Genomic DNA, 27,794 nt, shown 5'->3' with positions numbered 1-27,794 from the left:
CTCCTAGGTCACTTTTAAAATGATACGTAATCCAGTACTACTTAAAACTCCTATCTAGTACCTTTATAAACCTCAGTACTCAAAACAAGAAGCACAAGAAAGGAACAGAGAGTGGCTCACTGAGGTAGAATGTGATACTAGTGTCCCTAGTGCTCTCTCTGGGGTCGCAGTCTCCAGACGAGCTGAGGGTGGTGACCAGCACCCTGTAGGTGCCCGGCTCCGTCAGCTCCGTGAAAAATTCATGAGTGTTTTCATCCATGGTGGTCATCTCCGTGGAGTTACCTGTTAAAACATTTAGACTATGTTCACTTCAGTTGAAGTTCTCTACAAAAGCATCAATTATGTATTATCTAAGAAACTTTTATCTAACTTATATTCTCATCCATTATAGAGCACACTCTACCAGAGTGTTTACCAAAAATGTTGGCATGTTCTATGAGACCTTTCCTTAACTACAGTTTGTTTCATAAACATCAGGGGTCTGCAGACCGGGGCCTGCACATGTAGGTTTGGTAGACTCACCATCTTTATAGATGTAAATTTTGAAACCGTCAAATGCAGTGGGAGGACGGGGGGGCAGCCATCGCAGCTCAAGCAGCATGGGGGGCCCTCTGGGAGGGAGTGAAGTGGAAGTCGGAAACAGGGCCGGGCCCCCGGCAGACCCCAGCTCAGGGGAGTCCTCATACTCTGAGAATGGTGCATTCACAGAATCCTGCCCTTCCTGCTCTGCGGGGGCGGTGCTTGTAGTGGAGTCTGGCCAATAGGGCTGGGTGCTATTGTCATCCTCTGTGCCATTGACAGAGAAGCCATCCATGGAGCCGTTAAGGCTTCGGACAAGGTCCACGGGTCCACGAGGGTCAGGATATTCCGTGGACTCAACCTCTTCCTCCAGAGTCCCTGCCTGTTCCTGTTTCCCCATTAAGGGGACATTTCGCCTACTCCGTCTCAGTAGCCAGTCATGGATCCCCGTTAACTGAGGCCTATCTCCGAGTTGAGTGATCTTCAGGGAAACATTGAGGGGAGGGTTTGGCACTGTGGGAGGAAACAGACATGGTATAGGGCTGTGGAGATTTTTTAAAATGAGCAGAGATACAAAAAAGCCTTGAAACTCTACAAGACACCATTCAGACCACCTGCTCCACTGCATCTCTGAGCGACAAGACAAAATAGGTCCAATTTCATGGACACTAAAAGGCGATGATGTGGATTTTGACATACTACTCGACTTCAAAAATCAACAATGATTGTCACATATGTAAAAAAGCATTAAAACTACTTAAAACATGGCATATGCATGAAAATAAGCTGACAAAGCAGTTGCAAGGAAGCCATCAGTTATGCAGAGTGGGTGGAAAGCTGAACTTTGGACTAATTCCGCACCTGAGGGGACAGTCTAACCTACCCGTTCTGTGCTGTGTGGGCTGGTGGATTACTCCGCTGTGCCGGACTACAGCACTCTTATTGATGGTGGCTTCTGACACCAGTTGGAATGTGATGTTGGTGTAGCAGGTCCCTGGCAACCAGTGCTTGAAGACGGTTTTCCCCTTGGTAAAATCTGAACAAATAAAAGGGAAATGATACCAAGCTCACTCATAAAAGAATGCATAGATAGCGTACTGTCACAGAGTTAAATAGCACAAAGCCATTTAATGTCGCATCAAGACGGCTTTGAGACCAAAACCACTTGCTATGCTATACTATGCATAGCTATGCTAAATTAAACAACACTGCCAGGAAGTACGTTAATTATTCCTCCGAGGCATCGTGCCAACTGCAGCCCAAGGCAGCTCTACCTTTATACAGGATCCACCGATGCTCCTGTCTCTCCAGGTAACTGATGTTCACCCTGGTGAAAATGTTGTTCTCTGCATATTTCATCTCAAAAACGATGCCCGTTTCCGGAGAAGGCTTGTAGTCATGGATGAGCACGCTGTCCACTGGCAGAGGCCCTGGAAATTAAATTAGTCTTACTTCCAGCCAAGAAGTTTGTTATGTAGAATCACAGCAGGTCCTCAAAACACACCAAAAATGAGTTGCCAGAGGAGTAATGAAGGCAAAGGTAACACAAGTGCACCTAGAAAAGGCAAGTTGGCTGTAGCCAACACGAGGAATATGGCTAACAATGAATAGGAATCAATGACGTTGATAATGATAATGGGTAATAAAAAGGTCAACAATGAATTGTGTCAATGATTACTAGCAGTTTTGCGGTTTACTGTGTAAACTGCATATAAGATCCTCACCACCTAGTGATGTTAACGTTGGTATGTTAAGCTTAGTTCATACTTCACTTTCCTGTGTGCTGTCACGGCTCATATCACATCTGTACACACTACATTTGTGGACGCAGACAATCGTGAAGAGCATACGTGTACAGCAATAATATTCCAGCAGACCAGCAGAGGGCAGATGTATTGCAACAAACACATACACAAGCAGTGTAGTGATATGGAGGGTGAAGTAGTTACTAGGCTTGGGAGGTATTAGAGTAAAATAAAACACCATAGTATTTTGAAATCTGGAAACAAAATTAGCTGGGACATCCCCAAATTGTGTTGCTTTGGAAAATACCATCAAAACAGTACAGTATAAAGTAAAATTGTCAGCAAGCAAAATATTCAGAAATAGCAGATCTTTGTTTCTATGCCACTTTAAATAGAGATTTTCTACACTGTGTAAAGTTTCTACACTTGATTAATACAGGTTTTACACATGATTAATCGCTTATCAGAATAATCGTTTTTTTTACAGCTCTAGGGGGAACGATGAAAATGAAGCAAGGAGGGAGACTTTTTGGGGACATAAATGCCTTTTGAACAGCAGGGGGCAAGAGGGGTAACAAAGAGTTACAGGACAGGGGACAAACTCTAACGCAATTTCTCACTTGTGAGGATGCTAACAGGAGTCCCTGGCTTTGACCACGCTGTGCCGTTGCTGACCACGAGGCTGACCGTGTAGCAGAGTCCGTGGTAGGAGGCGTTGAAGACCAGAGGATGGGGTGCAGCTCCGCTGGGGTTGTCAAACTGCAGGAAGTGGGTCTTGGGCTCGCCAGACACTATTACTGCGTATGCAGTGGTGTCTTCCCTCACGTCCGAGGCCTCCAAGGATATGAGGATGCTGCCTTCATCTCTGACGATGACGAGGAGGGAGGCAGCGCTCTACGGAGGAAGAATGGAAGAGCTTTAAGTAGGGCTGCACAATACTGGGGAAAAAATCCACATCATGATATTTGAAATTTCTGAGATAAATAATGCAATATTCATAAAGCAATAGTGTGTGTCAAATAAGTTGAAGGTGCTGTCACGACTTGTGCCAACAGACGAAACACAGTTCTGACACCACATGCTTTTGCTCAATATCGTCTCTGTGGAATACAAAATATTTCCATACAGCTGAAGGCTTTTAGTGACCAGTTCTTGTTCGCTTTTCTTCTCCTTACTCATTTTTGCTAAATTCCTCACAAACATGCCACACTATGAGCACATCAAACAGCAAAAACAAAAGTGATTATGACTGGCTCGGGGAGCACGTGCAGAGTTTATGCAAAAGCAGCGGCGGTGAACTTGAGGCTGATTTTGTAATACATACTAGTATCTTGAAATCTTGAAAAGAAAAAAATCACGAAACTGCAAAGCTTGCCAAGCGTCGTTTCCTGCATTTTAACATTACTTACTGATTGTCTCAACCCATCTATCACGCTGATGCATAAGATGAGATGGCAATATTAACATCAAACATCAAGCAGCTCTCATTTTAAGGTGTGCATTTCAGTGTCCGGGATAATGACACAAACCAGGGAAATTAAACCAAGTATACACCCGAGTATACACATTCACCTTTAATGCGACTGATTGGATAGTTCTTTAAAAATGTATCTTATTGAAAAACTAAATTTCGCGATCACTTTTCAGCCTGACAGACTGGCACAGGAAATAAGGGGAAGATACTGAGTGCACTGCTTAGGCTGAGTATAGATTCCAGTTTCTCTGCCACAGGAAGTAAACGGATACCGCATTAATTCATTTTTCCAGAAGTGCATATCCAGTTCAGGTTTAAGGCGAGTCTGGAGCCTACCCCTGGAAGGACGGGGTATGCCGACAGACACCCTGGATGGGATTCCAGTCAAATACAGGACGATTAATACACATTTACTAAGGGGAAATCAGACATACCCTAAAAGGGATTTCACTCCCGAGAGAAGCTGGAGTGAAAACCTATGTAAACATGTGGAGAACTGCCAAACTCCACAAACCCAAATCGAAATTTGAGTCCACAGCCTGGACGTGTGAGGCAGTGCACAGGGTCAATTAGGAAGTAAATAATAAATCCGAAGTACAGCACCTGGATGAGAGAAATCATCTGTATATCATCAATTATCTACTGCTCTGCCTGGACCAAATTCCCAAAAGGAACCAGGAAACAGGTGGTCTTGGCAGGAAGCAGACAGTAAGCGCAGGGGTCAGAGGTCAGTCCCACTTTTGAAATGTCATGCATGATTGAAAAATGGCAGGTGGCAAATCTGCGAGCAGAGAAATACCTTCGAAAGACCTCAGGGGAAGCAGCTAAAGCCTGCTCAGTGCATTTAATACCCCCACATCTTCTTTTTACTGCCTGAAGAACAAGAAGATTGTAAGCCTAATGCTGAATTCCTGAGGTGCATCATTTTTGTTTATCTGCCCCTAAAAATGCCATGGACATTCATTAAGGCTCACAATCCTTTACGAACCGCAAAATAACAAATAAAATGTCAAAGAGGCTAAATTATGTAGTATGGCCCAGTATGGCTATTGAAGAACTATTCTCCATAGAGCTGGTACAGGTCGAAGACCACATAGAGTCTTAGCATTAGCTTCACCTCCAGCCCCCACCCCATTCATTAACCTGCACCTAGCTGTCAATAATCTGAGATGGATTTTTACCCCTAATGCCTACCCCCGACCCCACACCCTCTCTCCTCACCCTGATGCCCGATGTGTTTTCCTGCGAGTTTCCCCTTGCGATCGTCTTTTGATTTGTTTCTCCCCCACATTCTGCTAATGTGCTCTCAACTCACAGACCCCAAATAAAGTCCCTATTCTATCCTCGGCTCACGTGGTTCCGCCAGGCCATTCTGCTCGGAGCACATGCCGCATGCGCCATTTGACGAGATGCCGTGTTCGGGGACGTCTTGGGATACCCTGAAGTGTCTAGGTTAAGCTGGATCAGGCCTCCCGGATGCTGGAAGCATTATAGTGTCAGTAGCAGCTCGTAACAGTAGTCAAGCACCAGAAAAGTCACGAGTGTCACCAGACACAGAATCCGGTAGCTGCAAGCTTGTGAGGGACTGCGAGGCTTTGCGATGACTCTTCTCTAAAGCCTACACAGGCACTGTGCACTCAATTCTAACAGGCGCAGTTCAGAGTTACTTTTAAGCTATGGTACTTTAATAAGAGGCTGTGAGAGTCATGGCTTCAGCCATATTCTTTTTTGAGGCTAACATCTGACCAAAAGCACTTCACCACGTCGCCCTGTCACCGTGAGACGCGTCCCAAGCCCAAATGGTGCCCCTCTCACGGCGATCGCATGACTTTTTCCCCGAGGTCCGTTCAGTCTTATTGCAACCCATCGCTTCAAAGATGTAGATATCGACACTCCAGTCCTGATGGTGCTCTGGCTCCCATGACCACCGTCTCCATGGCGACAGCGCACGGGGAAAAAGCGGGAAGCCCCGCTTTAATGCGATGCACGCCGGGGAAAAATCCCTTCGATCTCCTTCATAAAGCTCAGGATTTATTTTGTAGAAAGCAGAGAGACGCGGCCTGGGGGTTTCACAACGCGCCTGTGGTGACGCGCCATCATTCATACTGATCTGACCTGAGCTCCGAAAACTGCTCATTTCTCACCGTGTGAGAAAAAGTGCGCTGTCTCATTAAGCCGGGCTCCGTAGCACCATGTCACTAAACTAACCTGCCTCAGGTTGGGGGTGGGGGTGGATCAGAGTGTCATTCTTTCATTTTCACACCGATGCAAGGGGGTTCTATAAATCCAAAGATGGGATTGGATCATGCTGATTTTAGTAGCTGTATTATTTCGTTGTTGGGGGAAGACACACAACATGAGCACGCATACCGGCCTCCACAAAATAAGATATATGAACTAGGTAGCAGCTATCAGGCAGTAACAAAGAATCTATCTATCTATCTAAAATAAATGAGATAAGTATCATAAAAGACTATGATGGGCAGCAGGGACAGCATGGCCGCCTCTCCATGTCTCTACTACTCCTCACGTCTTCTCCATTCCAGGCAATTAATTTAATTACTCAATCAGTCGGCGTCTCTGATCTGCAAAAGTCCTCCTCTGCGTCCCCTGGGTCCCAAGCTGGCTTTTCATGTGCGCAGCTCTCTCATCATTAACGGGAGCTCGCGCTTACCGCTGAGGAGACGGACCCAGCTCGGCGAATCGGTAATGATTTGACGTGAAGCTATCTGTCAGGGGAAACCTTTGAAGATCCGCAAGCTTCTCCGTCGATTCCTTCCCAGGCGCCCTGACAGGCTGGGGCTGTGCATTGCCCTACAAATTCACAGACACGCTCTAAGCAGCACAGGGGCTGGGATTCAGAGGCATCCTGGCTATGTTTTCACTAACATTTCAGGCTTATTTAGATGCTGACTTTGATATCTTTAATATTCTAAACTGCCTTGCGTTACACCGGCATCACGTTCAAGGTGCTCTGTGATTCCTGAGACTCCAGACGCACTGGATACATATGGGAAATGGAAGGACTCGATATACTTAAATTTCCATTTTGATCTCATTTATTTCAGGATGAACATTTCTCATTTTCTTGCACAAAAAGCTAGCCCTTTGCTTTTAATAAGAAATGGATAATTTTACTCAAGTTTTGCCATCCAATCCAAAGATGTTTGTTACAGAAGCAGAACAAAACCGAAGAATCCCGATCGATTCTGCCGTCCCTTCAGAACAGATGCCAGAGCAGGGGAAAAAACGTCCTTACAGGAAATGCCGACGGACAAACACACATAAAAGTCGGCCGCTCAATAAGAGCTTCTGTTTGCTCTGAAGTCGAAGAAAGCTGTAAGATGGAGGCCGGCATTAACTCAAATCACAGCAGAGGTAAACGACAGGAAACAGAGCTGTTAACCAAAGTCAATTATGTACATGAAAGATGATAGATGTTCTACTCAAACTAAATAGAACACTCGGGTGAATAAAATTTAAGTGTCGAACTGCAGATTATACTAGTCATGAACAGAACACAACACAATAGACAAAGATATATAAGAAACTGTAATTTGTCATCGAGTTCCTACACGCAATGCAAATGTATGTGAGCCAGATATTTCATATGTAGCATCAGCAGCAGACTGCAGATTGAGAAACATCCATCTATCTAATTCCTGACCGCCGTTCCTGGCCTGCACTGTGTGCAGGTCCCCACTAAACCACCATCATATTCAGAAGCAAGCCTTTCAATTCAAGCCAGTTATACCACTCAAATTAACACGATAAGCAAGTTCTCAAATCGGATCACATTATCCACGATTCCCTCCTAAAGCCATCTTGTGACTGTAGAGCACCTTGTGATCTTAGCCCAAGGCTCAGTGACGTCCTTTAAAAGGGACCATATTGTCCATTTACCAATTACTGCGATTCAGCTCTCAGCGCTGCCTTCCAATAAATCCCACCCTGCTGGGGACACTTGCATCTGGTCTGCAAGATAACGCTTCATATTAACCCCAGGTAGGCCTGTCACGATGATATACGATATTCGACTTATTGAACGATTCATGGACATAACCTTGATCATTTTTCTGACCACAATATTGGCAAATTGCGTTTACATACGTGTTTACAAAGAATGCCACTAACTACCCTCTCATCCACTCTCGGTGTTAGATGTCTGCGCAGGATGGAATTTTAACTCCCAGGATACAGATTCTGTCAGGCACCTACCTGCTGGTCATAATTTGTTCTGCTCGCACCCAAACCTTTTAAGTCTGATCCTGCTCGCTCTCAGAGAAACCTTGATTGGTCATCGAGTTCCTACATGCAATGTAAACTCATGTCAGCCAGATATCTCATATATAGCATCAGCAGCAGACTGCAGATTGAGAAACATCCATCTATCTAATTTCTGACCGCAGTTCCTGGCCTGTGGGTTGCTGTGGAGGGTGGATTTTTAATGTGCATTAAAAATTATTATACCCAATGTGCTGTTCACTATCCAACATGAATAACAGTTTAATAAAATTACGAAAAAATAAATTTAATAAAAAATTAATTAAATATTAGCACAATACTTAATTATTTGAATTCTTTTTGCGGTTTGCCATGAGTCATTTCTATTGTCCCATTCCCCCATTCAAAAGTGAAAATGAATCTCAGGTCATACTCTATTGCCGCGGGTCCCGTGGGAATGCAGACGTCTACTTTATGTAGCAGGCACAGATCAGGCAGTTCCTCCACACACACGGTGGACAGTGACGGGTGACGATAACGCGTTCCTCGAGGCTACTAGGTACACGTTTTAATAGGAATTTTTCCCGACTACTGCATAATTCCAGCTAGATAGTTTGGAAGAATAAGTCCAAATGGGTTAAGTTTCAAAACCGCATTCTACACAGTGTGGAAACATTTTGGCTGTAAGCTGAATGACAGAGGAAATAACATTAACATGAATGAGCTGGTATGTCGACTTTGTTTATAAATAGTGGCAATGAAAAACTGGCAATACAACTAACCTAAAAGCTCATCTAAAACATAACCAATCCATTCAGTTTTCCTAGCTGGGAACAAAAACTGCAGTTGGACTTGGAGAGGGGCCATAGCGACAGTTGTCTCTTACAGATTCCTTTGCCCGACAGTGCAAATAAACGTGACAGCACGAAATGGCGCACGCTCACAGATGCCATAATGCGCTATATAGCCAAAGAGATGCAGTTATTAACCACAGCTGAAAAACCAGCATTTAAAAATATGCTGCCAACTTTTGACAAACAGTAGGAATTGCCAAAGAAAACGTACATCTCGCAAACTGCCGTTCCAGAATTGTACAACAAAATGAAAGAGGACATTCTGAAGGAGATAAAAGACGTCTCCTTTTACTCTGCCACTACAGATATGTGGTCAAGCTCAAATATGACCCCATACAACAGCTTGACCATACATTACATCATTGCTGACTGGACTCTGTGGTCAAAGTGTTTAGAGACTTGATACACACCCCAAACCCATACTGTCAGTGCTCTTGCTGAAGCTCTTCAGTTTGCTTTAGCAGACTGGGTATTGGATGAGCCTGTATAACTACAGACAATAGTGGTAACATAGTGCCTGGTCATGGCTCAGTTGCTTTGGACACAAACTCCACTTGGCTGTTTCCCATGGTCTGGACAGTGACACAGATCGCATAGTGCGTGCCATGGGACCTTGTGGGTGAAATCCAAGACCTCCTGAAAAAGGCCAGCATCTTGGACCCAGGGGGTATCACGGTAGCATGGAGGATCCAGAGGTCTTGGATGATGTCAAACATCAGCTCTTTAAGAGCTGCTGGACATGAAAGAGGAAGAAGGAAGTTGAGAAAGTGCCGGTGGTGAGAGCTGCAGCAAAGCAGCTTTGAAAATCGATGGCTCAGAACCAGAGGTGGCAATTTCACGTCCAGAAAGTAAAAATCCAGACCATGATTTACTTTCAACCAACCAGTTGAGCATAAAGAGTCACAGTCACAGTGTACTCAACTGGTTGACTGAAACAAAATCTTGGTCTGGATTTTTACTTTCTGGACCTGAAATTGCCACTTCTGCCACCTCAAGCACCCAAGAAGAAGAGGCTCCAGAACAGGAGAACCCAACTCACAAGTCACCAGACCCCGGCTGTATCGGTACCAAAAAGAGCACATACTGATGCAGAGCTGACCAAGTTCCTCCATGAAGAAGCATTTGATATATCATTTGATCCCTTGATGTATTGGTATGATAATCATAGATGATTTCCTCTAATGGCCAAGTGTGCATGTGCATTTGTGCAACAAGCTCTAGCTGAGAGAGAATGTTCAGCACTGCTGGTAACATTGTTACCCCAGAGAGATCCTGCACTAACCCCCACAAAGGAAACATGAGGGTGTTCCTTGCTCAGTATCCTCCTGACAATTAAAATACAGATTTGGCAGCAGATGCAACCAGGTGAGGCATCTGTGCCTTTGTTCATACGAACACTTGACTTGGTTTAAGGCGGCATTTGTGTTTTTGACTAAAAGTGTGCCACAATTATATCTGTGATTACATAGCATATGTGTGTGATAATTTTCAAATGGCACAATGCCTCATCGCATTAGTCATATTTCCTTTTTTTATATTACTGTAGAATGTTGTATTTGTAGTATGTTGGATTATTAGTGATGCAGTACTGTGATTAGGCCACAAGAATATGTAATATTTAGCCACTACAATGGCCACAAGAATGTTTAATATTTAGTCCATTTTTCGTAAACAGAGCCTGAGATTGTATTTGCATTTTAGCTATTTTTTGGTTTATTTATATTTTATTTATTTAGGATTTTTTTAACATTCCGATTACAATGTCTGAATATTCTTGAGAATGAAAGAGGCAAGGAACGTGCTCCGATCACAGGCGAGGAGCATGTGCCGATCACAGGCGAGGAGCGCGCCGATCACAGGCGAGGAGCATGTGTTGATCACAGGCGAGGAGCATGTGCCGATCACAGGCGAGGAGCATGTGCCGATCACAGGCAAGGAGCATGTGCCGATCACAGGCGGGGAGCATGTGCCGATCACAGGCGGGGAGCATGTGCCGATCACAGGCGAGGAGCGAGCAGATCACAGGCGAGGAGCGCGCAGATCACAGGCTAGGAGCGCGCCGATCACAGGCGAGGAGCATGTGCCAATCACAGGCGAGGAGCGCGCAGATCACAGGCGAGGAGCATGTGCCGATCACAGGCGAGGAGCATGTGCCGATCACAGGCGGGGAGTATGTGCCGATCACAGGCGAGGAGCATGTGCCGATCACAGGCAAGGAGTGTTGTGTTTTTGAAAGGGTGTACTTGCATTATTATGCCATTACATTATCATTATATCAGTGACATAAAATGGCCTTAAAATGACAATAATATCGCAATTATTTCTGGGACAATATATATTCCAAAAAAAAGTAGTTAACTTGACAGGCCTAACCCAGGAAAAGCTTCAAATGCTCCGTACAAGAACACTGGCGTTTTATAAAAAGGGCAAATCCACCATTTACAGGCACACTTAAAGGTCTGCGTGAATTACAGGGTCGATACATGATGCAAGAAACTGGCCTGGACCGCAAAGCCAATCAGGCACGGAGCAGCAGCTAAATGCTGCATGGAAGCCATGTGAAGTCCTCTCAAAGCACTTCAGGTTGGACGGGCAGACGGGTCTGTCGCCTGTAGAGTCATTATGCATCCTCCCTATCTCAAAAGCTTAGGGGGCTTATTTACTCATTTGGTTAGAAGGCCAACGGGTGACCAGAGCTGTGGGATTCTCAGAAACTCAGATGAGAACAAAGGGATTTTATTAAAATGGTTAAAGAGAGAAAATGGAATCCGATACCAGGGGCTAGGTGGGGGGGGGGGGGGGCTTAATAACCAGTCATACTTTCACCCGCCCCCTACCCACTGAGTCTGACCACTCTACAGGTTTCATTTATTCAATAAGCCTGACATTTGCAATAAGCTTATGAAAGTGATTTCGGTCTTAATCACTATCTTCAGTCTAGCCAGATGATCCTTTAGGCAACCGGATATATTGTAAAAACTACGAAAACAAACAACAAATACTGTCACTCCAACGGCACTAAATGAACAGCGTATTAAGGATTAATTCGTATGTATCCAGGCATTTATCTCCCAGTGCCGTACTGTCTTCATGCCCTGCCAGCTTTGAATAAAATATAAAACCTACATTTTTATTCCAGTACTATTGAGCAAATATTACAGACATTTAATAATACCACATAACGAATTCTAGAAGTGTCTTTTTTTCGTAGATGAACAGAAGCGCTTCTCTGGTAATTAACTGTCAATTATGAGCTACATTATAATACATTATATTCTGGAAATATGGTTTCTACAGATCACCTCAGCAGTCCGGTGCCCTTTGGCGAGCGTCAGTATGTATCCGTCACTGACTTATCCGGTTTGCTGACCCGGGTGAGTCAGACTCTGCACTGCGAGCCACACAGGACCTCCACAGAGCACGGCTACGCCCGTCACTGGCCTCCATCTGTCAAGCGGCATTGAGACGTAAAGACCCGACGCTCGCTCTCACCCCGCCTTTAAGCGGCTCGGGGGATTATCGCGATCGATCGCGAGACGGCGGACCGTCCGGCGTCGCACGAGGAAAGACGGCCGATTCATTATTCGGGGCGTTCCCCCACACGCAACATCCAGAGCATTTATTTTTAGCCAATTTATCTACTGTTTCATAGCGGCAAGAAAGTCTTCGGGAAGCAGAGGTCTGTCTTCAAAGTCTTTGGGAAACAAAGGTCCGTTTTCATGACCGGAGAGGAGAGGCAAACCAAGCAAGCCGCAACGGAACATCACCCACAAAGATCCCTTTTCTCGGAATAATCATCTATTTAAATGCACGAGAGCCACCCCCCAAACAACCCAAATGCTGCCACAAACAGCTCAGATCAAACGGCAAAATATTTTGCCTTTTCTGTCAATGGAGAATAAGTTCCATTTTTGTACATGCATGAGTCTGGCTCCCCATACATCTAAATACGTACAAAATATATACAGAAGGGACACAAAGCCCAGTGCTCAGTGATGCCCCAACACGTGGAAGCAGACACCTCAATCCCCCACTGCGAGGCCAGATGCACAGTCATCCGCCAACGAGTCAGCCGGGGAGCTTCCTCTCTGCCGGAAGAGCGGCGTGTGAGGTGGAGGAAAGACGTGTAGAGGGCAACGGGAATGGGGCGGCCCTGCCGTGCTGCATCAGCGCTGCAACCAGCAGGGGGCGCCGCTCCAGCCAGCCCCGTTCATCATCACCACGGCGGTGCTCAAAAACGCGAGACCCTCGCTCTTCACGGCTGCCGTTTTACAGGCATTTCTGAATCTCCAGCATGCTTCGGGGGCTATGCGTTTACACAGACAGCCCTCCACCCTCAACTCGGATGAGTCAGTGAGGCTCGAATTCCCCTCTGAAGGAAAGGCTGCTTGTCCCAGAAGACGAGGATGACCTTCAGCATCATCTTAGGGCGGCTGATCTGCATGCCGTACGCTGGGCTCCGTTTGGGACAGAGGGGGGTACACCACCAAGGGCCGGACACGTGAGGTCAGAATCAGGCTCCCCCCGGCAGCTCCGGACATTAGCACGAGCACTTGCTCATTCTCCTACCATGACAGGAAGTCGGGGGCAGAGGTACGAGCAAGCTGGGGGCCACCTGAACACAGTGGACACTCAGGAGAGGTCCCTCTGTGCTGGGGAACAGAGACGACACCCGGAGGCAGTGACCATTCATTCACTCTATTTATTTAGCATAATCTTTTATCCTCAGTTCCTGGAGCAGTTGGGGGTTAAGGGTCTCGCTCAGGGGCCTGACGGTGACATCAGTCTGCCCACCCTGGGATTTGATTTGAATCGGCGACCCCCCGATTACAGGCACGGCCTCCAGACCCGCTTTTGAGGCTGGTGCCAGCGCGGTCGACGGCAGCAATCGGCAATCTCCCGGTGCAGTACCGGTGCTGTGCTCCCTGCATCGTACTCCCACGGCTCCTCAGCGGAACAATTTCAAAACCCAGTGATCAATCACAGCGAGAGCACAGGAGCAGTACAGGGAACCTGAACAGAGAAAAGGCTTCCCGGTGTACAATCATTACAAAGGGATCATCACAGAATCTGACGGCAGGTAGCGACCTTTGCGGAAATGAGAAGGCCACCAGATAGTTACCACAGTAACTGGTTTGTTTTAGTTCCTGCTGGTAAATTTTAAAGCAATCTATTGGATGCTCTCTTACATTTGTGCAACGAGGAATTCTGCAATAAAGAGAAACATAATGAGCATTAAAGAGCCTCGTAAACATTAATGCTGTTTAAATAAGGCATCTTTCCAAAAGGAATTTCACCCACTTACTGCAAAAGTGTCATTCTTCTTAATCCCGTTTAGTGGTACGACAGCAGATCTGGCCTTTATTTCCAGGTTACAAATCTTGCTATATAACCTCAGTGCTTCATTTTTATAACAGATTTTAATGAATGCTTTTAATAAAACTGATAACATCAGTAACCCACTGAACAGGTGTTCAGCAAAGCTGAACAGAGACTGAGCAGGGGTCTTCAAGTCCTAAAATAGTGTCAAAGCATGGCTCACAGCTCTGAGCCTCTGATTAATATGTTTGAAATGCCTGAGTAATTTCTCCTATACTACACTACTATATAAATTTGCCTTAAGAATAAAAAGAAAATTCTCTGCTAGCTACGTAAGAAATAATACCATTGTACTAAATGGGGGGAAAGGTCTGTAATTCTTTTAACACAGTGAGCAACAAATTTTTGTCATACAAAACTGTAACCACACAGTCAAAGAGGAGGAAGATTCCGGTAAGTGGATCAAAGTGGCGTCCTTCAAGGTTATATTTCCGTCATACGGATCTCACTGTCATACGGTTCCTCTTCAGATGTGTGGATGGTGTTGGATTTCCATGGAAAAAGAAAGCACTATCATATTATATCACATTATAACGAATATTCCCTGAATTTTTAATGTAACAAAGCTTGGAAACTGGACTCAAGAAGTTATGATTTCACAAAAGAAGTGATATGAGAGTTTTCAGCTTGGGTTTAACCCTAGAACCATCTAAAATACCCTCTCTCTTCCTGTGCAGAAGATTAGTCACACCTGCCTAGATGCATGCAAGCCAATATTTAATCAGCAAGACTGAGTAGGGAGAGATAAGCGTCCATTTTAATTCAGAATGAGACTTTTGTCCCCCATACACTAAATTGTGAGGTCGAGATTTTATCAGATCCCCAACAACTATCTTGAAAATAAAAATAGAACAGGCATGAAAGATATTAGTTATCAGTGATTTTATATCCTCTAACATGAACCTACCCAGGAGCAATCTTATTGATATTTTTCATGAGATATTCTTCAAGCACAATCAAGAAGCCGAGATTCTAATTAATATCCAAATTTATGAACTGCAACAGTAGTGCATAAGCAGAAAACACAGGGTACACAGCAGGGGTAACGCCCTTGAAAGGATTGCTGTCCACCCCAGCACACACACACACACCCACATACACATAAGCAATCTATATCTTTGTGGGGACTCTCCATTCATTTCTACGGGCAAAACCCTAATCCCAACTATTACAACCTTAACCCCTACCCAGCCCTAACCTTAACCATAAGTGACCAAACAAAACAGAACACTTTTGCCTATTTTAGTGTTTTGATTGCAGTCACAGATATTTATAAAATGTAGTTTTCCCTTGTGGTGACTGAAAAAATGTCCCCGCAAGGACAAACTAACAGGTTTTTATCACACTGGAGGGGCATTTGGTCTCCACAGTGTACTACACACACACACATACACACACACACACACACTCATAGATAACTAAGAACCCATAATATTTAGTAGAACTTTAGACTGTCTGGGAGGGAATTTTGCACCACCAAGATGACATGCAAGACAGCATTTAAGATAAAAGATAAAAGAATATAAATAGACTCTAGCGATTGCATCAGTCACCTTTCAGGGAAACCTGATTTAGATGGTTTCTCTCTATTTGGAAACTTTGACCACCCTTTCATTCCCATTTAAATGCAATAAATCATTGATACCCACAAAAGGAAAACATTGAGGAGCAAATCAAAGCTAATGATAAACAAGGTTTTGTATTTATTATTATTATATTTTTTTAAAAAGCAGATGTATAAATGCGACATCTGTTTTCCCCACAAACCGTCCCATCAGAAAATGACACACACAGAACACCTCCTCCTATTTAAACACAAAACAACATAAACCTGGACACCTGAGCACAATGGCAGGCTGGCAGCGTGACTGTGTCACAGCTAGGCACAGACAGAATCCCTCCAGGAACTCAGACATGTTTTCCAAACATCTGCACATCACCCTCTCCCAGGAAAAAAAAAATGCGTCAGTCATCCAATCAGCAGTCCTTACAAATTTATGATATCATTTCATGTTATTTTAGGACCTGTGTGCTAAACAGACAGCAGCTGATACGGAAAGCAGTGTTCTGGAGGGGTAAACATCACGCGTCAGGCTACTTGGAGAGGATACTGCAGTCGAGTGGGTCTCAAGCAGAATTGATAATGACTAAATTAGCCCAAAAACCTGCTCCTAGAGCTTCTGTGGGTCATAGCCATTCATCACACCCATGACATTTTCAGGCTGCCTTTCCTAAAGGAATATGCAGGTACGTCTTACACAAATATTACTATGTTAACCACAGATTTGTAACCCTTTGATGTTACAACATGAACAACCAGAAAGGCTAGAATACTGCGCGCTGAACAACTAATGCAGTTCAATTTTATCCCAAATAAATACTGAAGAGGTAGTTTTTCATTCATTTAAACTGAATTTTCATTTTAATGCAAAGTATTACATTCTGAACACCCTTTCTAAAAGCTAGAATGAAGTCCCACAACCCAGTCAGAGTCTCACATTGATGTGCCAACACTGAGCAGATTTCTGCATCTACCCCCAGCCCCTTTCAGGGTAAACAGACAAAAGCAGAACCCTAAGTAATAAAAGTTCTTATTCAACACTGGACTGCTGGATGAAAGAGCCCTCCCCCCTCGTGTGTGTGTGTGTGTGTGTGTGAACTGTAACGATTTACTTCTTAAATGTGGCTCTTGCAGGAAGGAATAAAGACTGATTGCAGACCATCCAAAACTGCAATTTTGCGGCATCATTCAAGTTAGTTAGCAACCAAGTGCTCGACGAACCACTCGGGGGTGGGGGCAACGGGGTGTTTACAGGGCATCGCCTAGGCGACCGAGGCAGAGCCTAAGAAAAATGATGCGGGACTGTAGGCGGGGGTTAGGAATACGGACGGCCCCACAGACGTTTGCCCGTCATTGAGAACATTCCGAAGTCCCTGCATGTGACTTTTGTTTTTAGAGGAAGCAGGGACTCTGTTTTTTTGTCTTTTTGTTTTAAATAAATTAGCATGTGATGTGAGGCTGTTCAAAAAATTATGTATAAAATAAAAACTAGCTAGTTTTTTTTTTTGGGGGGGGGGGGGGGAGTCAGTGGGCAAAAATGTATGCATAAATATGTACATTTTCAGCAGTACTGTCAGCAAACCCCTGGAACAACATGCCATCTCAAAACATGCTTAGCTTTCACTTTCCTGTGCTGATTTGCCTATAATGCTATCAGATTTATCCTGCTTTATCCCAGACTCATGTCGCTAAATCTGACAGAGATGCTGCCTTCAGCCACACTCTCTTAGCTCCATCCAGCTCATACCACAAAACTCTGGATCATCTTCAATCTCCAACATTTAACTGACTGTAGCTCGTAACATTTTGGGGTCAAACCTCCACAGATCCCGTACTGAACCTGGAAGATGTCTAAGTGCAAGCTTTAACTACCAAAGCTTTCGAAGGAAAGCCAAGTTCGATTGTATTGTCATGGTTACAAAGATGAGCCTTGAGGAACGTTAGCCCTTAGTATGGTCCTGCAGCATCTCCATTAACCTGCTGTCCATCCTTTGCTTCAGTGCAAAGGATTCTGGGAGCGTGCACTGGCCAACCACGCTGACCTTCTCCGTAACCCACATTTGCCCATCTATTGAACCCCCATTTTGCCGTCCTGCCAAATTTGGCATGAAGCGAGATCGAGTACAACACAGTGTTAAAAAAGAAAAAAACACACACACAGTGGTAGGGTCTGGCAGCTCTCCCTCCGCCCGCTTGGCCCCCACTGCATCCCAACGGCTCCCAGCCTCGCCAAGGACTGTCAGGCACTGGGAGAAATAATGATCCCCGACGAGGCAGACGGAGCACGGCTGCCTTATACCATGCAGGGTAAGTGACCAGCCTACTGAGGCAGCTTCCATGCCTGGAATAACAGATCCGGAAGATCACATCAGCGTCGGAACAGGAGCGGCCTCAGGAACAGGAGCGGCCTCAGGAACAGGAGCTCACAAGAACCCAGAGGGAAGACAGCGTTTAAATTACAGCACATTCTGAGCTGTGAGATACAGGGACGTGACTAATTACAATCCAAACCAGGCACGGAGCCGCGTAGTAAAATAACGGGTTTGATCCTACCTCCCCCAATATTTTTTGTTACCTATTAGGTACATAGGCAGGTATGAAATATTTAACTTTGAGCCCCCCTTGAGATTTGCCAGTCACTCAGTCAGCGAAATCTACAAAGGGGAATACCCCCCAGGCTGCATAATCTTCCGAGAGAGACTTCGCCATGTCTGCTAAATACAGAGGGAGACCCCCTCCCCGCTGGCGAATTCTAGAGAGAGACCTATCAGTAGGGTTGACGGCCCCCCACAAAATATTCCTGGCCATGAGCCTGATCCAAGGACTCAACAGAATCATCAGCCTATACTTTGTATTGATCTTACTGCCAGCATACGTCTGATTTGAAAATTGGTCACGTACGATGCTAGTTAGTCACATTTAAGCTTAGGTATTCCAACGTAACAGAGATAGGAGGAGGATGAGGAGGATGAGGAGGATGAACGGCACGCCAGCCAGAGGACATACCATTAGTCGCATTGCTGACTGATCAACTGCCCAAAACTCCAGCGGTGGGGAAATTTCAGAAGGTGGTGAGGTGCCATCTGTGTGTTCCCAGAGGAACGGGCAAATTTATTTAAACCCAAAAAACAGATCAATCATCTCAAGGTGCCTCACCAGGAACGGGTACCACACGTTTCTAAAAATTGCCTAGAAAAAAAAACAGATCTGCAAAAAAGCAAAACCCAAAAATCGAACGTCACCTTGGAGTGGAGCACAATGGGATGTGCAAAGCATTTCGATGATGAAGAGGCAGAAGCCTCATCAGCTGAATAATGGCGTTCACTGCACTGGATAATCATCATAAATCCAGAGGCACCCAAAATGGGTTTTGCAAAGCTTTACCGCACACAGAGAGCTGGGCTGCGTGTGGTGTTCTTTCAGAACCATCTCGCATGGAAGTACCAACCGCAACTGGGGAAGCAGGAAGAGTGACCGACTGGACATCCGTCCATCTTCCTAACTGCTTATCCAGTACAAGGTCACAGTCAGGAAGTGGAGGCAAGGAAATGGGTGTCCTGGATGGGATACGGTCACATGGCCCATCTACACACAGATATATTTCCATTCTATCTGAATATTTTAGGGTTTTAAATGTCTGTCTAGTAAGGTTCTGCAGACTGTTAGAAGCTCCCATGATATTGATCCAATGATATTGGCCATTAGTATCTATATTTCCTTAGACAGGGTAATATCTGCTGGCATCAGACTTAAGTCTATATCGATGTTCCTGCAAAATGTATGCAGCTTGTGCACATCTGGCAAATTACATTCAACAAAGGTAATGGATTTACTCAGGAAACTGCTAGAGGACAAAAGTGGTTAACTTTAACTTTAGTGATCCAGAAATGTGCATCTATACTTCCAAGTCCTTCACAACACTGTGATGACTTGGTCAAAGGCAAACAAAATTCTTGGATTTCCATTCAATTATACGGATATTAATTCAAAGATATGCTGGCACTTCTGTACAAAGCAGCATTATGTCGCCTACATGATCGTCACACCTTTGCTGCATTCAGATTCAAAAGGTTTGCAGAACTCAAAGGCATAGACAGAAACTAGCGTGGGACCAGTTTACATAAAAAGCCGAGAAACGGGGAGATACGTTCCATGCTAGTGGAGTACAGGCTCAGTCTTGGGTTCCAGCTTTCAATGAACGTTCTAGTCCTGCTTGCAATACTGATAATTAGTACTTATAGACTTACAGACACAGATCTGCTTTGTCATTACAATGAGGGCAGTGGATACAGACACACACACATACACGGTAAACCTCTGATTTCTTTGAACCCTGAATGCATGCTGAAGATATATATATATATATATATATCTTTGCTTTGAACTAAGCAGTATTGCACCTTAGGACTAAGGTCTAAAGCACTGTAATGTCAGAGCAATGGCTAACAATCACCCCCCACAGCTGTAACACCTCTCACAGCAGGAGGTGGTGTGTAACTGCAGGGTTATGGTTCCACTGTAATTTAAGAGACCCAGGGAATCGGATGCCACCTTCAGTCCGTCAGCATAATGTTCCTGACCAATTCAGTGGATAAATATATATTTTTTTTATAATATTAAACCATCATGTTACCATTTTAAAAGTATGCCATTTTAATGATGGACATTCAGCTAAAAATGGTTTTGGTGACTTGTATCATGTATATCTGAGCGATCCGCGTGTTTAAGATTCAATGAAACCTTTGGATAGTGATCAGAAGAAACAGATTTTTAAAAAATCTATTATTACGATATTATACACATGGAATTACATGCACCATATTAATACATTTTGGGTACATTATTCTAATAGTTGGTAACGCTGCACAAAACTGTAAGGAAGGTGAAATCAAGCTTTTAAAATAGTTGTAGTACCTTCTTCTTCTAAGATCTATGCAGCACACAAGTCCACAAACAAAAACCAATTAACAGACTGTTATATGTGGCATTTAAAAGGTTTATTGTTTCCTTTGCGGAAAAACAGTCTCCATCGACGGCTTGCAAGGACTTCCAGGTACTACCGAAGACACCCGCGGACAAAGTAACACGAACAATGTTTGATAATAATAATGCTCTGTGCATCGCTACACTTTTACATTTACACCGCTGTATGCAATAATAATAATAACCGGATATATTCGATAGATCGGTGAAAGCAGACCTCAGTATCATCACAGAGACATTAAGGGAACCACGCCGAATGACCTATTTTTTCAGAAGAAATACCGCAGATGGGTTACATTACACGGGAATAATGCTTTAAAGCGGATTTCAACGCTTCGAAAATTTCTTAATGAACTCGAGGAGCTCGGACTTGAAAAGGCAGAGATTAAATGAGCATGCACACCCAAAATACGATCCCATCTTACCTGGATACAAAGCAGAAATACCGTGTGAGAAAACATTGAACTGCTTATCTCCTTGCCGATGTGTTTGAAAAAGGGGAGGGGGGAAATTTCTGATTTCAGTCTTGCTGGGTCGTCCTATTCATCAAAACAATGGCGAATTTTCTGCAGCATGGAGCCGCCGGCAGCGCAGCCTCTCCGCCGACCCCAGGCGCACAATGGTGCCGATTTCGCGATACGCCGCAATGGGGGCCGCGTCCGGCGTCAGTCCGATCCGATTCTCTCACTCGGCCCGGAATAATGCGCGATCCGGCGCGACCCAAGCATCCGAGAGGCGTCGGCGTGATGGACGCGGAGATGACACCCCCCCATCACTTTCGGGACAAGACTGACACAGAGAAAGGCAGCGCTCTCCTCCTCCGACGCCCCGCCCTAATCCCCCATGGCAGCTCCAACAAAAAACACCAGCCATAAGCGCACGGGCACATGCTAGTGGGGGTAGGGCGAGGCTGGGGAGGGGGTTCATCTGTGTGCATTTGCTTCGTCTGACTTTCGGCAAAGAAAAACTCTGTTGCTTTTATACCCGATCCTTTATTTAAATAAAACATTCCCTAAAATGCTCATGTACACATGCATAATATCGCATTACCCCCGTGCATGAAATTGTCCCGCATTGTGAGTTACTGTCTGTAATACAGGGTCTCTTGCCCGGCATTTGCAGGATTGATGTCTGACAAACGATGCTTTAATAATGTTCAAAAAGTTGTTTTACGTTGACTTTTGAATTGTTTTACCTAACGTTATTAACAAGATCGATCATTCAAACAGAACCTCCACATAAGAGGTCAACTGCAAAATTTAAATTCTTGGAAAATAGGCTGTTACTGTGGCCATAACAATTATTGTTAGCTACCTATATAGCAATTTCTGGCAGTCATAACAAGAATAACAACAACAATAATTATTATAATTTGCTTGTGTGGGAAAATAACGTTTTTTCTCTTGTTCCAAGTCCTGATAATAACAAAATAAAAAGACAAAATTAAAATACTTTTTGATGCTTTCATATACAAAACGTATAGGTTTTTTTTTTTTTTATTGGATCACGCAAACTATCTGAGTTACAAACTAACTCAAATATTAATAAACGTTGTTAAACACCCTTAATTTTTTTTTTTTAGTTGGAGGTGTCATAGATTTGGTCACAAATTCACCTTCTAGGCATGCCCGTGCATTTTGAACGGAAACAGGAAAATCACGAAAAGTAGGTGAGCAGGCTAAATGCGACCACCTACACTAGAGCTCTATCAACGTTTAATTAGCCGTCGTGTAGAATTGAATGAACTTCCCGTAGCTTTCCCCTTTTTCTTCTGCCTGTGACTTTTTCCCGTGCCAGTGGAGTTTGGCCCCAATGTTGCTGGATGTATTTCAATCCTTGGCAGTTTAAATGTGTTACTGCAGCTGTCCTGCAACGTAGTAGCCTACTGTTTTCCAGTGAAACTCGTAATAAATTATAAAACAGGCAACAAAAAGTATAGTTTATATGTTAAAATTTTTACGAAATCATGACAAATTGTATGTTAAATGTCTGATCCGTACTGCCGATATTAGCGTGCATCGGTAGGTTTTTGGGAAAATGTAAAACCCAGCGTAGGATTCTTGTTTAACTGTGACGGATTGGAATCCTGTCCAGGTTGTCCTCTCCTTTGTGCTTTGTGCTACTTGGGATCGGCTCCAAGCTCAATGTAATAGGTAATCAGCTATGGAAGCTGGCTGGAGGTCGAGTTTGTGTTTGAGTCTATGCTACCCTCCAGTGGATGAATGGTAACTTAGAACTGTAAAGAATTTCTACTGTACAGTGATTATTAGGCGTTAGGTTTGCTTCTCTGCATATTATGGCCTACGATTAAAAAAAATATATCTAAGATTTTAGATGAACAGGTTTTTATTCACGAGAGTGTTTTAACTGAAGATGTCACAGTAATACAAGACAGAGCTATATAAACAAGTCGGAGTTGGGGGCGCCCTCCAGTGGTAAACTTTAAAATTGCAATCTTAAAATAGAGCCGCCTGACTAAATGTAACTTCTTGTTTCTTGCTTGACCATCGCGGATAATGTATCAAATCTGCATGATACAAGATGAATGTATTACAAATATTTAAACTTTATAGCATTTTGGAAAAAACACAGTCTAATAATCAAATAATATGCCATAGTTTGGCCAACCTGGCCATTAGCTTAGAACAAGACAAGAGAATACTTATTTCAAATACTCTATTTAATATCAGGTAATTGAGCATAATTTGGTGGGATTGTATTCCGGGATGATTTGTGGCTTCTTATCTTGTCCGTTCAGAAATGCGCCTTTGTGCATTGTGCTCACAACAAGGATGCTGTTGTCCCTGTGAAAGAAGCAGTGCTTCACTTTCACGACAGTGGAGCCGGAGGAATTCACTATTCTGTCCGGCATCTTCAACACAGGCTCGCGCTCCCTCGCTGTTCCTGGCATTGTCAGCGTCTCTTTGGAGCTCAGCTCCGAGCTGACGGCAGGTAAAGACTTTCCCCAACATTAAGTCACAGCCTTGCAGTCCGTTAGTCATGTGACACACCCGCTGCAGGCCCTGAATCTCTTCTCCGGGTCCAGATATTTTTTCCAGTACGGACTTATGCAATCCATGTTTACCTAGATCTCGTACTGCATGCTACCCAGAATTTGTTGCCGTACTTTGTGAACCTTTCGGTATTTACCACCTGAAGGGACAGCGCCCATTTAGCACAAAACATCACTGAACAGAACCAGCTTGTCTCTTTCATATGAAGCAGGGCAGATATTGCTGTTATGGAAACATCTGACCCCAGAAAGCGATTATAGTGATACTGAGGGGGAGGGGGGGGGGGGGGTGACATCTGGCTTCCATAAACTAGTAATAGTTTTCTTTTTTTCAAACTTAAGCTAATACAACTACCCGGGCAATAAAAAAAAAGTCACAGTTTGAATTTAAATCAGCAAGTACTCAAGAGCCAATCACTGGATCATTACTAGAACTCAGTATTTTTGTTTCAAAAATCCTTATCCTTATCTGAAGGTGTGGTACCTTCTGATTGGAAGCATGCCAACATAACGCCCATTTTCAAAAAAGGGGATAGAAGTAATTTGTCAAACTATAGGCCAATCAGTCTAACTTGTATAACTGGTAAAGTTATGGAGGCTATAATCAAAGAGAAAATGGTAGATTACCTGGACTCAAATAACATTTTGAGGGATAGCCAGCATGGATTTAGGAGAGGTAGATCCTGTTTAACAAATCTGTTGGAGTTTTTTGAGGAAGCTACTCAGGAAGTTGATGATAAGAAGGCCTATGATGTCATCTACTTAGATTTCCAAAAGGCTTTTTAGGAACTGTAGTGACCTGCATTGATAACTGGTTAACAGATAGGAAGCAGCGAGTAGTTATAAGAGGCACAATGTCACAGTGGGCCTGCGTTCATAGTGGGGTACCGCAGGGTTCAATTTTAGGACCACTTTTGTTCCTAATTTACATAAATGATATAGACACCAATATATACAGTAAACTGGTGAAATTTGCAGATGACACCAAGGTGGGTGGTGTAGCAGATACTGAACTAGCGGCTCAGCAGCTACAGCGGGATCTTAATTTAATTAGTGACTGGGCTGACACCTGGCAGATGAAATTTAACATAGACAAATGTAAGGTACTCCATGTAGGGAGCAGAAATATAAAGTACAGGTATTTTATGGGACCTACTGAAATAAAGGTAGCTGATTATGAGAAAGACCTTGGTGTGTATGTTGATGCTTCCATGTCTCATTCTCGCCAGTGCGGGGAAGCAATAAAAAAGGCCAATAGGATGTTGGGGTATATCTCCAGGTGTGTGGAGTTTAAGTCAAGGGAGGTAATGCTAAGATTATACAATTCCTTTGTGAGACCTCACCTAGAATATTGTGTACAGGTTTGGTCACCATATCTTAAAAAGGACATAGCGGCCTTAGAAAAGGTGCAGCGTAGGGCCACAAGAATGATTCCTGGTCTTAGAGGAATGTCATACGAGGAAAGGTTATTTGAGCTAAATCTGTTCAGCCTCAAGCAAAGGAGACTGAGGGGGGACATGATCCAGGTCTATAAGATTCTAACAGGTTTGGATGCTGTTCAACCGAATAGTTACTTCAGCATTAGTTCAAATACAAGAACTCGTGGCCATAGGTGGAAATTAGCGGGAGAACATTTCAAACTGGATTTAAGGAAGCACTTCTTTACACAGCGTGTAGTCAGAGTATGGAATAGTCTTCCTGATAACGTAGTGCAAGCTGAATCCTTGGGTTCCTTTAAATCAGAGCTAGATAAGATTTTAACAACTCTGAGCCATTAGTTAAGTTCTCCCCAAGCGCGCTCGATGGGCCGAATGGCCTCCTCTCGTTTGTATAGTTCTTATGTTCTTATGTTCAGCAATAAAGTCAGCTGAGTACCTGAATCTACTGAATGGCCAGGTTATGCCATCAATGGATTTTTTCATTCCTAAAGGGATGGGCATATTCCCAAGATTCATCGGGCTCGAACTGTGAAAAATTGGCTCAAGGAGCATGAGGAATCATTTTCACACATGAATTGGCCACCACAGGGTCTTGACCTTAACCCCATTGAAAGTCTGGCACGTGGTGAAGAAGACTACAGAGTGGTTCAACTCACCTATCGTCAATACAAGATCTTGACGAGAAATGAATGCATATCTGGGTAAAAATAAATGTTGAGATGTAGCATAATCCTATGACATACAATACCATGACGAATGTGCACAATCATCAAAACTAAATGCAGGTGACTTTTTTGGCCATGCAGTGTATTATTGTCTAATACTAATGTCAGCATTTCCATAACTTCATCCATAGTACAAATGAAAATTGAGCACACTTCTGTCTAGAAGAGATGCCTCTGGACTTTTCTAAACACCCCCCATCATGGTGGCTGGCCATGTGCCTGCTTGGAGAAGTGCAAGATGGACAAGAAATGGAGAATTTCTTTCCTACAGCTATCAGAGACAGTTATTAACTGGGGAAAAACAGTATTATCCATGTGGGGGTTAGGGGACAGCTGGAGCTTAGAGCAGGTAGCCTCACAACATGTCTTTGGTCTGTTGGAGGAAACTGGAGTACCTGAAGGAAACCTGCAGGAAAAATGGGATTCAAACTCACACAGGCTACACAGGATGTGGGATTCAGATCCCCAGGCGTGAGGGTTTAAGGGAACAGTGTGAACCACTGAGCCATCGTGTCACCGGAGAGGCTGGGCTGGGATTTAAGTTCAGCACCCCCCCATGATAAATTTTGCCAGACTACATACCAGTTGGCCCACTGGGAAAATGCTTCGGTATACCAGATGAGCAGTTCTTCCCCTGGTGCCACCCAAAAATAAGCCATATATCATCACAATCCTTGTTTTCCATTCCTTGTTTCCTGCTCTTTTTAACTTAATAAAAACACCGTTTCTCATTTTGAAGGTGGCATTTTACGTGGGCTGTTTATAATTTGTGACCTTTAAGAGATCCTTCATTTACATTTCCTCAGGGGCGGAGGGTGTCTGTTGTGCCTATATTCCGAGGGCGATATTTTAAATGGAGCTTGTCATGTGTACCGTTATAAATATTAAGAAGTTTCTTAAAATGTCGTTTTGTATAGTTACTCTGGGTACATATGCCAAATAAATATTCAGACTATGCATGGGCAAAAATATAAAATCAAACTATGCGCGTGCCCTTTAGATAAATATATCCAGAGAAATATAGCGTGACAATATAAACGTATTATCTATAATTATAGAGGAAAATACGCATTTATTGCTTCCAGCGTTGTGTTGCTTGGCTTGTCCTTAGTCTTGAGCTGCTATAACAGCGCAGCCACGCCCCTGCTTCAGCCAGTATAAATTTCAGTTCTGTCTAATGTGCGCTGTACATAGTCTCATAATTTCACCGATTTCTAAGCAAACAGTCCTTTTTCGCATTGCCTCACGTCATCCTTAGTCCAATACTTTGAATTTGAGTGTGTGTCTGGGGGGGTTGCAAATTACAACAATAACTGTAAATAGACACAGACTCCTCTCAATTAACGGAATTCCCTGCGGATTTGATTATTTCAGATTACACTAGCAGATTAATAAATACAGGGGCCTTCGTGTTATCTTACCCATGGTCAGGCGCGCAGTTACCACCAGGGACGGATGGGATGGGTCCCCTTCAGATTCAGAGTGACCTCAATCCGTCCGTCCCCCCACTTGCAGGACGAAAAAACAGCATCTGCCGTCTTTGCATAAGGAAACAATATCTTTGGTACCCCCCAATTCAAAAATCCTATCTGCGCCACTAACCATGGTCCGATGCACTGAGGCTGTTAACGTTTTATTTTTCGTGGTGAAATTAATGCAGAATATTAAACGAGATGATCTACCTTCATCTCCTTTTATGAAAAGAATAAACTTCGAAAATAAATTAAACGAATGGCTGCCAAAAGTCCAGTCAGTAAAATCTGTACATTAGATTAATCTTTTGACAAATATCGAAGCAAGTGCCTGTTGAATTTTCCTCAAATTTGGAATCAAAGGATCAATATTTTCATATTTAATATTTTGATAAACTGCCCAAGA

General features: G+C 43.8%; 1 protein-coding gene across 3 annotated transcripts in view; it reads right to left on the bottom strand.

The window, feature by feature from the left end:
* The window catches only part of LOC111845688 (receptor-type tyrosine-protein phosphatase O-like), a 45,138-nt gene extending 23,497 nt beyond the window's left edge, over positions 1-21,641 (bottom strand). Inside the window, exons 1-6 of one of the 3 annotated variants that reach the window (XM_072710206.1) lie at positions 21,165-21,641; positions 2,885-3,158; positions 1,794-1,949; positions 1,403-1,555; positions 523-1,032; positions 121-282 (exon numbers count right to left, since the gene is read on the bottom strand). In XM_072710206.1, coding sequence (XP_072566307.1) covers positions 121-282; positions 523-1,032; positions 1,403-1,555; positions 1,794-1,949; positions 2,885-3,158; positions 21,165-21,200 — 1,291 coding nt within the window. In that variant the 5' untranslated portion in view covers positions 21,201-21,641. Of the gene's footprint in view, positions 1-120; positions 283-522; positions 1,033-1,402; positions 1,556-1,793; positions 1,950-2,884; positions 3,159-21,164 lie in introns of those variants that run through there. The other 2 variants (XM_072710205.1, XM_072710207.1) reach the window with 2 other exon arrangements.
* Between the last annotated feature and the right edge of the window lie 6,153 nt (positions 21,642-27,794).

This window comes from Paramormyrops kingsleyae, chromosome 3 (assembly GCF_048594095.1).
Source record: "Paramormyrops kingsleyae isolate MSU_618 chromosome 3, PKINGS_0.4, whole genome shotgun sequence".
Lineage (NCBI taxonomy): Eukaryota > Metazoa > Chordata > Actinopteri > Osteoglossiformes > Mormyridae > Paramormyrops > Paramormyrops kingsleyae.
The sequence above is the reverse complement of the archived record's forward strand: the minus strand, read 5'-3'. Positions and strand labels throughout refer to the sequence as shown.